The 14,618-nt window shown below is 56.1% G+C and overlaps 3 protein-coding genes across 15 annotated transcripts; 2 read left to right on the forward strand and 1 right to left on the reverse strand.

The window, feature by feature from the left end:
• Positions 1–571: 571 nt before the first annotated feature.
• Positions 572–10,825, forward strand: NXF1 (nuclear RNA export factor 1). 13 transcript variants are annotated; one of them, XM_006105868.3, is made up of 21 exons: positions 579–755; positions 2,044–2,224; positions 2,501–2,654; positions 3,612–3,695; positions 3,784–3,888; positions 4,001–4,081; positions 4,213–4,282; positions 4,411–4,499; positions 4,621–4,728; positions 4,909–5,018; positions 6,817–6,853; positions 7,147–7,215; positions 7,296–7,351; positions 7,468–7,575; positions 7,690–7,748; positions 7,855–7,970; positions 8,054–8,096; positions 8,637–8,709; positions 9,231–9,413; positions 10,323–10,383; positions 10,480–10,825. In XM_006105868.3, exons 1-21 carry the CDS (start codon positions 728–730, stop codon positions 10,516–10,518), a joined length of 1,854 nt encoding a protein of 617 aa, XP_006105930.1. In that variant the 5' UTR covers positions 579–727; the 3' UTR covers positions 10,519–10,825. The 13 variants fall into 13 exon arrangements, 8 of the variants coding, with proteins under 8 accessions (XP_023602549.1, XP_023602550.1, XP_023602551.1 ...); XM_023746780.1 differs by lacking the exon at positions 9,231–9,413 and having other exon boundaries at positions 573–755; positions 7,690–7,761; XR_002826983.1 differs by lacking the exon at positions 10,480–10,825 and having other exon boundaries at positions 574–755; positions 7,690–7,761.
• A 127-nt stretch (positions 10,826–10,952) lies between these two features.
• Positions 10,953–12,001, forward strand: TMEM223 (transmembrane protein 223). The gene is made up of 2 exons (XM_006105870.3): positions 10,953–11,277; positions 11,645–12,001. The coding sequence occupies exons 1-2, from the start codon at positions 10,965–10,967 to the stop codon at positions 11,935–11,937; spliced, it is 606 nt and encodes a 201-aa protein (XP_006105932.1). The 5' UTR covers positions 10,953–10,964; the 3' UTR covers positions 11,938–12,001.
• Positions 12,002–12,601: 600 nt separating this feature from the next.
• Positions 12,602–14,617, reverse strand: TMEM179B (transmembrane protein 179B; the record flags this gene model as incomplete). The annotated part of the gene is made up of 5 exons (XM_014447942.2): positions 12,602–12,958; positions 13,166–13,244; positions 13,421–13,555; positions 13,638–13,825; positions 14,504–14,617. Coding segments are annotated over 5 exons (678 nt in total), but the record flags the coding sequence as incomplete, so codon positions are not given.
• Position 14,618: the final 1 nt, after the last annotated feature.

Genomic DNA, 14,618 nt, shown 5'->3' on the forward strand with positions numbered 1-14,618 from the left:
ATGCTGGCTGGGCTAATTTTATTTTATTGTATTTCTAGTGTTTTTACTGATTTTAGGGAGAAAAGATGAAGGGAGAGGAAAAGAGAGAAACATCAATGAGAAACATCAGGCTGCACGCCCCTTACTGGGAATCCGGCCACAACCTGGGCATGCTAGGTGAATGCTCAAACACTGAGCCACAACGCGGGGCTTGACAGTCCAATTTATAGGCAAGAAAAGCGAAGTATCGATCCGCAGCTGGCAGAGGGCGGAGCTGAGACAAACACTGGCTGGATCCCTCCAGGGGTCTGGGAGCGGTCACTCGGATCTCCCTTTCCTCGGAAGCCCTCCGTGTGGCCCCTGTTCCCCGTTCCTGTCGGAGTCCCCGTTCCCTTCTCCAGCCTTCTTGCTGCTCCAGCGATTACCCTGGAGGTGCTGGCGGGGCAGCGGGCGGATAAAGGCAGGCGCCGGGCGAAGCAGCCACCTCCCCGCGCTCGGGACCCGGGTCTGGGGATGGGCGTGCGGCGGAGACCCCGCCCCTATCCGGCGCCGGGCAGTGCGCATGCGCGGGGGTGGGCGGGGCTGCCGGGGCACCGCCCACTTCTGGGTACGTCGACGGCGCGCCGCGCGCTTGGCCTCATAAATGCGGTGGCCCGGGGCGTAGGGGCGCTGTGCCGGGAGGCCCTGGGCATTCTGACGTCTGGGGTCGTCGCGGTGCGCCTGAGCCCGTCCTGCTCCTCGCTGTGCCATGGCGGACGGAGGGAAGTCCTACAACGGTGAGTGCTGGCCCGGCTCAGAGGCGGGGCGGGGCGCTCGGGCCCGGGGGGCGGCGTCGGCCTAGGCCGCAGCCCGGGGGCGGGAGGCCTCGAGGATCCCGCGGGGAACGGTGGCGGCGGGGGCCGGGGGCGAGGCAGCCCGGGCGGCCTGGCAGGACTCGAGGCGGGGGGCGAGTTGTTGACTCGGGGATCCGGCGGTGGCTGGCGGGGCGGCGACGCGGTTCCTCTGAGCGCTGGGCCGTGGCTCCCTGTCATCGCAGCCGCGGCCGGACTCTCTGATATGAGTCAGGACCCGTTCGGCTGCCTGCGCCCCATTATCTGTCGCGTCCAGTGGCCTTGCCCGGCTTCCTGCGGCTTTGACTTCGGCAAAACAATTTACTTAACACCCACCTCGGCGCTGGACCGCACCGTCTCCTGGGCCTGGGTGGCGGCCCTGCTGGGCCCGGGCGTGGGCTGATCTCGCTGGCAGCCCAGGCTGCAGGCCGGCGTGGCTGCACCGGACTTGAGAGTTAAGCTCCGCCGCGTTTCCACCCCCTAATGCAGTCGAAGCAGCCTCGGCCGCCTGAGTTAGTGCCCCGTGTGTGTGAGTGTGAGTGTGTGTAAATGTGTGTGAGTGTGTGTAAATGTGTGTGAGTGTGAACATGAGGCCGTGCACGTCGTGCCTGGAGCATCTAGTGCCTGGCCTGGAGGAAGTTCTCTAGCTGGGCCTGTTCACTTACTCCTTTTTCTAAGACCATTTCTTGAAGCTCACTGTCCGCAGTGCTGCGTGAGGCCCTTTGGGGGGTCCTGGGTCTTGAGGACCCGGGTCAAGGCTCGCTGCCCCGGGAGCCGCAGCTGGGGTTGTCTTCTGAGCGAAAAGGCACTTCTGGCCGAAGAGGCGAAGGGCTCCCTCCGAGGGGCGGTTGGAGATCAGGCCTTAGAGACCTCCCACTGGCCGTGTTTGTCGGCATTTGCACTGGGCGGAAGCAGCTGTTGGCTGGAGCCGCTGTGCGGGTTGTGGCTGGTGGGTTGGGGGCTGCGTGAAAGCAGGTTTCAGGGGACTCAGGTCTGCGTGTGTCCAGTTCCACTTTGAATCACACCCGTCCCCATCTGCTTCCCTTCCCTGCGGCTCCGGCTTCTGCTTATTTTTCAAGAGCCCTGCAGCCTCCCAGTGGTTCCCCGAGGCGGTCGCCCCACAGAGGGGTGCTTTCTCTGGACAGCGAGGGGCCTGCGTGGAGCGTGCCCGCGGTGGTCACAGCAGGGCAGCTAGACCAGCAATGCTTCTAACTTGTACTGTTTCCCACTGCAGAGCACGATGATCGAGTTAGCTTCCCTCAGAGAAGGAAGAAGGGCCGGGGTCCTTTCCGGTGGAAGTGTGAGGGGAGCCGCAGGTCTGGAAGAGGGGGTGCTGGCGTCCGGACGCCCCGCCTTGAGGACGATGACAGAGATGTGGCCATGAGCGATGCCCAAGATGTTCCCCGAGTACGATAGTAAGTAGGCGGCTTTCACGCAGCCTCCAGGTCTACTGCTCCCCTCAGTGACTGGACGGTGACCTCCCTCCACCCCTCAGGCCACTCAGTCACCATCCGGGTACTGAGCAGCCTTCAGTACACGGTGCTGCTCTTGCCCTTAGTGGTCTGACTTCAGTGACTTCCTTCACACAGCCCTCTTACACCAGGTCATCTCTTCTACCCACCAGAGTGAGAAATGCCAGGGCCAGCTGAATGGTTGAATATTTGCGATGTCTTATTCTCGCTTCCCCACAGCACCCCCTATGCTGCGCGACCCAACCGGCGGGTTGATAATTGGCATGATCGAGACCGCATCCATGTTACTGTGCGGAGAGACAGAGTTCCTCCACAGAGAGGAGGGGCTGGCAACAGCCAGGATGGGACCTCGAAGAACTGGTTTAAGATTACAGTGAGTATCTGGGAAGTAGATGGTGCAGGGGAAGTGGGGGCTGGGGGCTGGGCTCAGAGCGAAGGTGTTGACTCTTCACACCACAAAATCAGTGTTCTCAGCTGTTCACTCCACAGTCAGGTATCCATCCTTTCTCCTAAGGATCAGTATCTCAGAACAGCTGGTTCAGAAAAGGCGTGGAAGGGACTGGCAGGATTGCCAGGAAAGGAGGGGCATCTAAAGGGAAGCGTGATGACTGGCTGAGGGGTGGTGGGGTAACTCCTGGATGTCTCCATTTGGCGAATCAAACAATTTGATTCTTTTAAAAATATATACTTTTTATTGATTTCAAAGAGGAAGGGAGGAGGGAGAGATAGAAACATCAGTGATGAGAGAATCATTGATCAGCTGCCTCCTGCAACCCCCACTGGGGATTGAGCCCACAACCCGGACATGTGCCCTGACTGGGGATCAAACCGTGACCTGGTTCATAGGTCGATGCTCAACCACTGAGCCATGCTGGCCAGGCAACAGTTTGATTCTTTTGATGAATAATAAGTATAAACAGATAGGAGGGAGATTGAGAAATCTATGTCTGGCTTGAGTTAGAAAACCTTTAACTGATGTTTTCTTTTTATTGTTGTTGTTTTTGTTGGTTTCTTTGTTTTTTGGTGTTTTCTTTAATTTTTAAAAATGTTTTTATTGATTTCAGAGAGGTAGGGAGAGAGAGATAGAAACATCAATGATAAGAGAGATTCATTGATCGGCTGCCTCCTACACGCCCCCTACCTAGGCATGTGCCCTGACCAAAAATCGAACCTTGATCTCCTGATCAATCACTGAGCCACACTAGACGGGCTAACTGGTGTTTTCTTTAGAAAATCTTTTCAAGCTTGGCAAGCTATATGAAGGAGCACTAGATTGGATCTGCTCTTTAGCCTTAGTTACATATTGTTCCCTTCTCTTTCTCTCATGTAGATTCCTTATGGCAGGAAATATGACAAGGCATGGCTCCTAAGTATGATTCAGAGCAAATGCAGTGTCCCTTTCACCCCCATTGAGGTAAGATACGGCCCGAGTGGCTGTGGGAGGGGCCAGGTGGGCCAGGGGCTCGGGGCTCCGAGTCGACTGCTCTTGTTTCCTCTTGCAGTTTCACTATGAAAACACACGGGCCCAGTTTTTTGTTGAGGACGCCAGTACTGCCTCTGCATTGAAGGCTATCAACTATAAGATTTCGGATCAGGAGAACCGAAGGGTGTGTATAAAGGGCTTGGCTGGAGGCAGGGACTGGTACTCAGGGTACGGGGTCTTCGTCCTGGGACTTAGGCTTCCCTAGAGTCCACCCTTCCTTTACATCTTCCCTGCAGATATCCATCATCATCAACTCCTCTCCTCCGCCCCTTACTGTGCAGAATGAGCTGAAGCCGGAGCAAGTAGAGCAGCTAAAGGTGAGGCAGCTTCAAGTCACACGTGTTTCCTCCCCAGTCCTAGCAGTTCTCATATCCCTGTGCCATCCCCCCCCTCCCCCCGTCAAATACACAACCCCAGTAACCACTGGAGCCTTTCTCTTCCTCTGCAGCTGATCATGAGCAAACGATACGATGGCTCTCAACAAGCGCTTGACCTCAAGGGCCTCCGTTTAGACCCAGGTATTGTTGGCAGCAGTTCTGAGATAGGTGGGGGCAGAGGGGAATCTTTCAGGCGGGAGGTTTGAGAGTGGTTTGGTGTTAATGCTGGCCTAGGCAAACCCTCTCACACTTGCCTTTCTTTCCTGAAGATTTGGTGGCCCAGAACATTGATGTTGTCCTGAATCGTAAAAGCTGTATGGCGGCTACCCTGCGAATCATTGAGGAGAATATCCCTGAGGTGAGGCCTTTGCCCGTTACTAGGCAGGAAGAAGCAGGTGGGAGAGAGAGTGGTTCGGAGGCAGATGTGTCTCTGATCCCCTCTCTGGTGATGCTTCCTCTAAACTCTTCTCTCCCCACAGCTGTTGTCTTTGAACTTGAGCAGTAACAAGCTGTATAGGCTGGATGACATGTCCAGCATTGTGCAGAAAGCGCCCAACCTAAAGATCCTAAACCTCTCTGGGAATGAGGTGAGAATTGAGACCTGCATGTGTTGTGTTTGGGGTAGGCAGAGGGTGAAGAGGACTTGCCTGGTGGTGGCAAGAGGCAGAAGAAGGAATTTAAGGGATGAGGACGGAGGCTGCAGTGTGGGCACTAGTTGGCTCTCTGACTAGGGTCTCTTTCCTGCCTTTTCTCCCCGACCTTTGCAGTTGAAATCTGAGCGGGAATTGGACAAGATAAAAGGGTTGAAGCTGGAAGAGCTGTGGCTCGAAGGAAACACGCTGTGTGACACCTTCCGAGACCAATCGACCTACATCAGGTCAGTTGTGGCCTCTGCCTCCCTCCTGGGGACCATCACCCCTGGGAGCCGAGTTAGCGCACCCTGACCAGTGCCCGTCTGCAGCAGATGTGCAGCCCTGAGCTGGAACCACCTGTCCATTGGGAGGATCACATGTGCCTCCTTTTTGTCTGTCTATATGTCCCAACTTTGCCCACATCTCCTTTCTTCTTTCTTTTCTTTCTTTTTTTTTAAATCTGACTACTTGTTTGCTGGTTCTTTGGCCTTTCTCCTTCTCTCCTGAACACAGCCTTTTCTAGAATCTCCCTACCCTACTGTTCCAGGAAGGGCACCTCCCTTTTCTGCCGTGACTGGAGGTGTCTGGTATATGCCCCATACGTGGAGTTGTCTTGTGCCAAGAGCCTGACATCCTGGGCTGAGAAAGCCCTGTCCTGGGACTACATGCTGACAGGCCGTTCCTCCTTTGTCCTCTATTGGCCCCTCTTGCTCTTGTGCCAAGAGGGACCCTCTTCTCACAGTCCATTTGCCCACAGCTGTTGCCTGGGCTTTCTGTTCACGCTGAGGTTGAGGCCTCGTGGTGGCCGGTGCCATGGATCTGTCTCTCGCCCAGTGGTGTGAGCTGGGCCCTTCTGGAGAAGAAACCTGGGTTCCCCAAGAGATGTGACCAGAGCCGGGGCCCCGCCAGCAGGCGAGGGGACCCCAAGGCAGGTGCTGGGCGTGGAGGCCACGGGGCATAGGCTACCAAGGAGACAGAACTGAACCTCTTGCAGGAGGGCGCTGCCCCTCCCTCATTTGCACACCTCACATCACCCTGCTTGGCCCCGGAGGATGGCTGGTTAGCCAGAGACGGGTAAGATTCCTCAGGGAAGGAACAACCTAAGACAGGCACAGTCGCAGAGGGGCCATCAGGAGACAACTTGGGGGTCAACAGAGGTGGGGCACAGATCCTCACCCCCCCAACTTTGCAGAGGCCTGAACCCTCACCCCTTCTGAGGGAGGTCTCCTGCCCCCATGGCTGCTTCGCTTCCCACGCCCAGCTCAGATCGGGACCCAGGTAAAGACAGAGACTGGCTGACAGCAGCTGCCCTCTCACTGCAACAGGACTTGTTTCCCATTTCTACCTTGGACCACAGGGAAAGGGGCAGCTGAAGGAAAGGGCTGTGTCAGGATGCTGCCTTCTTCCCTTTCTTCTCCCTCTTTTTTCTAAACGCTTCCATGCCTTGTAGTTCTTTTGCTTTCTCTTCTTTTTCTCTCTACTCCCTGTATATCCCCCATCTCTCTCTCTGGCCCTGTCCCAGCCTACCTTTCTCTCTGTCCCTTCTTTCCTTTCCCTCACTTCTTCCTTGGCCTTCCCTCTTGATCCCCGCCTGGCTCATCTCCCTGCCCCAACATCCTGTGCCATCCCTATGGTGTGTTCTGGTCTTGGCCACAGCCAGACCTGGCAGAAGTGATGGATACCTGTTGAGGCAGCGGAGCCCCTGGGCTCCCACCCCATTCCCTCCTCCCGGGGCTGCACAGGTGAGTAGGTAGAAGGTAAGGGGGCAGGGAGGGAAAGGAGGTCCTGGGCTTCAAGCCTGGGCTGAGAGCTGCTCTGCGGCGCTCGGGGTCAGGCAGAGAAGAGAGTCAGCCTGCAGGGAGTCATTCTGGGCGCCCCGGGTGGGGAGTGGGGCCATGCTTCTTGGAGCTCAGAGGCTGGGAGGAGAGGGGAGGAGGAAAATGGGATGGGCTGCCCCTCGGGCGTTGGTGTATTTGCTCCTAGAGCAGCCCAGGAGGCACGGTGGCTCTGAAGCATCACTGACTTCTGTCCCGTTCTTGACAGCGCCATTCGCGAACGATTTCCTAAATTACTACGTTTGGTAAGTGTATAACTTTTTTTTTAATGCTTTTCTAACACGCATAGTACCTCTCAGCAATGTCTTGCCTAACGTGATGGTATGACCATTAACTTGGAGACATGCAGCCCTTTGAAAATCCAACAAAAGTACTAGTATAATCCTCCTTCCTGGGAAAATGCTTCTTGACAAAATGGCATCTGTCAGGATTCCATGTCTCTTACACTTGACCTCTGTCCCCTTACTCTTAGTTTTTCCACTTTATTATTCACCCAGCCTTTTTTCTCCATTTCACACTCCCACCTCGCTCTCCGCAGGACGGCCATGAGTTACCCCCGCCAATTGCCTTTGACGTTGAAGCCCCCACGATGTTGCCACCCTGCAAGGTGAGACGAGGGGACAGAGCTGGGACTGGTGTAGGGAGGACAGGATCAGTGACGCAGTCCTAACACCTGTTTGATCCCAGGGGAGCTATTTTGGAACGGAGACCCTGAAGACTCTGGTCCTGCACTTCTTGCAGCAGTAAGTCCCCGGGCCCCAGGTTTGGGGAGAGGTGGGCTGGCCTCAGCACAGCTCGCTCTTGAGAGCTGTTGGGTCCCTGTACGAAGCACAGACCTGCCCTTTTGTCCTCCCCACAGGTACTATGCCATTTATGACTCTGGAAACCGACAGCGGCTCCTGGACGCCTACCATGATGGAGCCTGCTGCTCCCTGAGCATCCCTTTCACCCCCCAGAACCCTGCCCGGTAAGAGTCACATCTCAGAACCTGCCCCGGACCAGGTTTCTCGATAGATCTCGGCCGGCACCTACTAGCGCCCACACTGCCCTGACCACCACCTCCTTTTCCTCTGATTCCCAGAAGCAACTTGGGCGAGTACTTCAAGGACAGCAGGAATGTGAAGAAGCTGAAAGACCCGAGTAAGTGTGTGATGTGAGCAAAGCAGGATGGGTGAAGGGAATGGGAAGGAGTCGGGGGCTGTGCAGTGCATGGCAGCCCCTGACCGTGGCCTCTCCTCCCCCACAGCCCTGCGGTTCCGGCTGCTGAAGCACACACGGCTCAACGTTGTGGCCTTCCTCAACGAGTTGCCCAAGACTCAGCACGACATCAATTCCTTCGTGGTCGACATCAGTGCCCAAACGGTGAGCATGTTTCCTCCCTGACAGCCTGGAATTGGGGGAGGGGCTGTGCAGAACCTGCATGGTAACTGCTGCTTCTCTTTCAGAACACGTTACTGTGTTTTTCTGTCAATGGCGTCTTCAAGGAAGGTGAGCATCTTGGGAGTCCTGTCTTCGGAGCAGTCCTTTCCCAGCTAGTCTTCTCAGTCTCAGCTCCCCAGCTGTCTTCTCTTCCCTCCTCTTCCCTCACCTCCTCCTGTTCTGTCTCCAAGCCATCTTCATTTGGCCTCTCCTCTCTGCCTATCTTTTCTGCCTGGGATGTGGGGAAAGCCTGAGGAATAGGAGGACACAGGCAGGTCTGAGCTTCTGTCCCAGCCTTGGTCCCGTGTGTGAGCAATTTACATTCCTACTGAGCCTCAGATTCCTTATTTGCAAAGGGGGTTAGTAACAGCCATCTCCTGGGGTGCTGTGGAGTGACAGAGAGCTTGACACAGGCTTGTCACACACAGACTGTGAGTGGGCAATAGTGGTTATTACTGTCCTTTCTGACCTCACACTCCTCAGCTCTACACACACATCATCATTCCCTTCTGGCCCCTGAGGGTTCTGTGTATCAAATGCAACAATGTTTTGAGAAGCTGTTTGTAAACAGTGTGAGCGCCTCTCAGGGCATTGCCATTGTTGTTGCAGTGGATGGAAAGTCCCGGGATTCTCTGCGAGCCTTCACACGGACGTTCGTCGCTGTTCCAGCCAACACTTCAGGGTAAGTGTTGGGCTTATCAGATGGGCTTCTAGTCCCAGTGCTGTGGGAATTGGAGGGGCAGGGGTAGTCAGTCCTCCGGATATTTTCAGAATTTCAGGAAGGCAAGGAGGAATCAGAGTAGGAGGCGAAGAGCTTGCTCTGGAGTTGGACTGACTGGGCTTTTCAGCCTGCTCTCCCACTTCGCTAAGGGCCAGTTTCCTCATCTGAAGATTGGTGAAACTGTTCACTTCCTGAATCTGTTGTGAAGACAGGTGGGAGGCAAGAACTGTCTGTGGTTTGGGCAGAATGTACAATTCTGTGTTTGGTAGATGATTGCATCTGTGGAGTCCATGGGAAAGTCCATGTCAGTAAAATGATAAAAGGTAATAGCTGAAAATAAGGTAATAATAGCTAAGAGTGAGAGGGGACCTTACAGGGATTTTAGGATCTGAGTGTGAAATTTCAGTGAGAATAGGAATGATGTTGGGAGGATGAGGTTACCTGTGTGTGTTCAACTATCTAAGGCGCTTTTTGTCCCCAAGGCTGTGCATTGTAAATGACGAGTTGTTTGTGCGGAATGCCAGCCCTGACGAGATCCAGAGAGCTTTCGCCATGCCCGCGCCCACGCCCTCCTCCAGCCCGGTGCCCACCCTGTCCCCAGAGCAGCAGGAAATGCTGCAGGCGTTCTCTACGCAGTCTGGCATGAACCTCGAGTGGTCCCAGAAGTGAGTGCTGGGCATGTGTACAAAGAGGGGTAAACTGAGGTAGAGCTGGTAGTGAATAAGGAGTGCTCCTGAAATGTTAAAAGTCAAATTATTTTTATTGCTTTAAAAAAAATAAGAGCCCTGGCTGGTGTGGCTCAGTTGGTTGAGCTTTGTCCCATGTACCAAGAGGTCGCTGGTTCGATTCCCATCAGGGCACATGCCCAGGTTGCAGGTTCAATCCCCAGTAGGGGCATGCAGGAAACAGCCTGTTGATGTTGCTCTTTCATTAATTAATGTCTGTCTGTCTGTCTCCCCCCCCCCTTTTCTCTCCCAGTTCCCCCTCCCTTTCTCCCTTCCCCCCTTTTTCCTTCCCCTCTCTCTCTCAAATCAATAAAAACATATTTTAAAAAATTTTTTGTAATGTTATAAATTAGTATAACAAAATGAAGTCCCTTTATATGTACTGTTGTGCAACTTTTTTTCCTTATTCCGTGAACATCTTCCACTATCAGTATAAAAGTCACCTTAGTCTTTTTTTTTTCTTTTTTTTTAAATTTCAGAGTGAGGATGTGAGAGAGAGAGAGAGAAGGAGAAAGAGAAAGATCGAGAGAGAAATATGGATCGGTTGTCTCCTGCCCATGCCCCCAACCAGGAATTGAACCAGCTACCCTTCAGTGTATGGGATGATGCTCCAACCAACCAGGCCACACTCGCCAGGGCATAGTCTTGATAGCTGTTTCATATGTATTTTGTGTTCAATAGACCACCGATACACATTTGGATTACGCTACATTTGTATTAATTGTGCAAGAATGTATGTAATTGTTGGGAACTTGGGCACGTGTTTGTATGGAATGGGTTTTGAAGTGGCATTTAGTGACGAGGGTGGCTGCACTTGGTTTTAATGGAGGTGCCTGCCTCTCTCTCCAGGTGCCTGCAGGACAACAACTGGGACTACACCAGATCTGCCCAAGCCTTCACGCATCTCAAGGTCAGCTTTGGGAATGCACGCGGGAGAGCGGGTCTGGGCCTTCAAGAGGGTGGGGGCGGGGAGCCTGGCTCTGCTGACCTCCCCTGTTCCTCCCAGGCCAAGGGTGAAATCCCGGAAGTGGCGTTCATGAAGTGACCCTGGCCGCCCGGGCCCCTGTAAATAGCCCCGGATAGCGACGTCTCCCTGCCATGGTAGTCGGCTCTTCCTCCGGCCTGGCCAGGCCGGGACTGGGACTGTGACGGAGGAGGGAGGCCGCGCACCTCCCGTCGCCTGCCTTCCCGAAGCCCCTGGACGATTTCCAGAAAGTGGAGCCCCGCTGGGGCCAGGAAGCCAAAGCGCCGTGTAGAACTGACACTAAACCACCCGCAGGACTGAGGTGCTCTGTGCCCTTCACCCCAGGATCCCGCCTCCCCTACTTTTTAAGATAAAGAGTGAGATTGTATTTTGTGTCACGTTTTGCCTCGTCTGTGGTTAAAGGGAAAGCGGGCTGGGACGGGGGCCGCCTGTCTCGGAGCCAATGAAGAGGCTGGGGGCGGGTCCCGCCGACAGGAAGTCCCGCCCCGGAAGCAGGCTGCGCTTCCATGGCGGCACCTGGGCGGCGGTGGCTGGTGCCGCTGCTCGTGGCGACGCGGGGCTTCCCCGCGCGCCAAACCCTGCACGAGTGGGCCCCGGCGCGGGATGTGCTGCTCTTCGAGCACGAGCGGGGCCGCTTCTTCGCGGTTCTGGGGCTCTTCTGCGCCGGCCAGGGCGTCTTCTGGCCTCCCTGGCCGGCGCGCCTTGGCCCGACCCCCGGTCCCCGCGCGGCCTCCGGATGCGAGACCCCAGACCCCGGCCGTGTGGACGTGCGCTCCGCGCTCTGGCGCTACGGCCTGGCCGTGGGCTGCGGCGCCATCGGTAAGGTGTGGGCTGCCTGCCCACCGAGGAGCTGGGCCCGACCCTCCAGGATGAGCGGGGGGAGGGGGGGGCAGGCCGCCCCCAGTAGAAGTGAGGGACACCGGAGGCGGAGGTCCGAGCACCGAGCCCTCGGACAGACAGGCCTAGGCTGAGGTCAGCCACTTCGCTGTGCGATCTTGAGCAAGTTACTGCGGCCCGGGACCTGTTTTCTCATTAAAATGAATGGGGCTGAGCATCTATTAAGTAGTGTTGGGAGGAATGAGTTACCAAGGATCTGGGGTCTGTAAATGTTACGTGTTACTCAGAGGGCACGAGGGCTGCTGCTAGCGCTCCCGGAAACCCTTCACCCCACTGCTCCTCCCTGCAGGTACCCTGGTCCTCGCCGCCGGACTTCTCTTCTCCCTGCGCTCTGTGCGCTCGGTGATACTGCAGGCTGGAGGGAAGCGGGTGACCCTCACCACTCACGCCCCCTTTGGCTTGGGAGCGCAGTTCACTGTTCCCTTGAACCAAGTATCCTGCATGGCCCACCGGGGTGAAGTCCCTGCCATGGTGCCTCTAAAGGTCAAAGGCCGACGCTTCTACTTCCTCTTGGACAAAGCTGGATATTTTCCTAACACAAAACTCTTTGACAACACTGTGGGTGCCTACCGTAGCTTGTGAGAAAGCCCCCAGGGACACGCACCCCTCCAAGAGGGGAATAAAAACAACCTTTAGGTCCTGCCCAGTGTGGCTCGGTTGAAGCAGTGTCCCAGTGCATGGGAAGGTCTTGGGCACGCCGGTGGCTCAGTGGTTAAGCATCAACCTATGAACCAGGAGGTCACAGTTCAGTTCCCCATCAGGGCATATGTCCAGGTTGCAGGCACGATCCCAGATCATGCAGGAGGCAGCCGATAAATGATTCTCATCATTGATGTTTCTCTCTCTCCCTTCCTCTCTGAAATCAAATCAATAAAGATATATTTAAAAAAAACGGAAGGATCTTGGGTTCGATTCTAGTCAGAGCACATGCCCAGGTGTGGGTTCCATCCCTGGTTGGCAACTAATATGGGAGGCAACTAATATTTCTCTCACATTGATGTTTCTCTCCCTTGCCCTTTCTCTAAAATCAGTAAAAACAAATCCTCAGGTGATAATTAAAAACACACACAACTGAACCCTAGGGGCGGGGTGACAACCAGATTAATACAAGGGGGCCCAAGATTACATAGCAAATAAAAGCAGTCATTCTGAGGGCAGACACCTGAATGTACTCTTGACCTGTTTAGCCTTTACTCTTTCCTCCCATCCATCTGCCTACAGTGCTTTCATACTAAGGACACAGCACCAAGATGAAGGAAGTCATATAATAATATTCTGGTACAAAAACAGCTGTAAGAAGAGGTGGAGGGGGGCTGTCTTCATGTTTCCCTCTTCGAGGGAACTGAGGCTCTCAGCATAACAGGGCCAAGGGGGGCAGGAGGATTGCAGGCACTTGGGCAGGGAGCCAATGGCTGCAGGAAGCACTCAGCTTGCTTGCTCTTCAGGAAGGGGAAAGGCGTGGCCCAACCAGGACATCTGTTTCAGAGCTCCATTCAGGGTCCCCCCTCTCCAGAAGCCGGTATGGGGTGGCTTCAGACTTCAACTGCACGACCTGGAGCACCAGGACCACACACCACAATACCAGATTGACCCAAGAAGAATTCTGTGGGAGACAGGAACAGGTGTGAGGAGCGGGGTCACCTCAATCCAGTTCCGCCCACACATCGCTCTGAACTGCTGGCTGCCAGGCTGCCAAGCCCTTCAGCTCTTCTCAGCCTCACTGGTGGGCACCCCTAAAACTATACAGGTGCCTCTACGAATCTGCGTATCCCTGGGCCTCCACTCAGTCCTTCATATCCCAAGACCTCACTTCAGCATTGTGTAGGTTGGAGTAAAAATGCAGAGCGGTTCCAGGGGGTGTCCATGGAATTTTCTGGGCTTCAGAGCAGCTGTGAGGTCAAAAAGACAGTTGTGAGAAAGGGGGGGATATATCCCAAATAAATACTCTTGTGCCTGAGCGCCCTTTGAGATGAGAATAATCGACTGGAATAAAACGGGAGTACAGGACCCCCTCTGCAGAGGGAAGGCGGCCCCGCGGGGTCAGGCTTCCCCCATCTCCCATTACCTAATTGTAGCGTTCTGAGAGGTGATGGAGTTGCAGAGAGAGCTGGTGCCAAACCGAAGGACACAGGCCGACACTAAGACCAGGAAGGTGGCTATAGCCGAGATGGCCAGTGCAATGCGGAGCCCTATCCGGCCTCTATGAGGAGGGAGAGAACAGCCTTGTGGTGGAGGTGGGACTCCCCCCACCTCGCCCCTGGCCCTCAGAGTGGGGCAGTCACCTTTGGGAGTCCTCGATGCAGCTGCTGTAGACCCAGAAGAGCAGAAGCAGGAGACAGTAGAGGGCCAGGAGGCCAGAGGCCCCAGCCACAAAGTAGCAGAGGGAGGGGGCTGAGCCTCTGGATAAAGCCAGGGAGGAGCGGTTCAAGGCCGCCACGCCATACAGGGGACAGCGGCCACTGAAGGAGCCCTGCGGAGAGAAGCCGCTGAGTGCTGATCTCGGGGGAGCGCCACGGGGGCAGGTGCCGGGGTAACCTGGGCCGGGCCACCCCAGGCAGCTATTTGCAGTCAGTTCCTTTCTGGGCCACTAGGGGACCTGCTGGGCCGATCACGCCCGCGGTGGCCAGAGGATCGAGAAACAGGCGGCGGTTATAAATACACTGAACTGCTCACAGCCCAGCCTCCGGCGTTCCCTAACCTGAAGCCTGTGCCTGCTTCCTGGGGTTCGGGGCCTGTGTCCTAGCGAGCCCTGCTGCCTGGGGTACACCGGGTACAGCACCGGCTGGTTCCCTGGCTCTTTCCCCATCGCTGTCACTCCCGCTGCCCGTGCAGTCACATGGCCACTGGTCGGCTCCCTTCCCCCGCGTCCTCTGGGCGCAGCTCAGCACCTCGGGTCTCAGGGGCGGGCGAAGGCAGGGCCTCGCCGATTTGTCTCAACACCCGGGGGAGGACGCCCGGGAGCCCCCAGGTGGGGCCGCGCCTGGTGCCCAGGACACGCCCGAAGGCGGCCCTTTGGCGACAGAAGGATTTAGACTCGACCTGGGAGGAGTCGCTCAGGGCCGACACTTGGCCGCGGCGGACCGGCCGGCTGAGCGGTGTCTCGGGTTAGAGCGGCCCGCGCCCCCGGCCCCCCCCCCGCCCGCCCCACCTGGGTCCGGGTGAGCGTCGCGGCCGCCAAGGCCCCGCACAGGAAGGCGGCGGCGAACAGCACGAGCTCGACCGCGCTGCAGGCAGGGCAGCGCCATGCTCCCCGGTGCCCAGGA

The sequence above is a fragment of the Myotis lucifugus genome, unplaced genomic scaffold, assembly GCF_000147115.1.
Source record: "Myotis lucifugus unplaced genomic scaffold, Myoluc2.0 scaffold_731, whole genome shotgun sequence".
In the NCBI taxonomy this organism is placed as follows: domain Eukaryota; kingdom Metazoa; phylum Chordata; class Mammalia; order Chiroptera; family Vespertilionidae; genus Myotis; species Myotis lucifugus.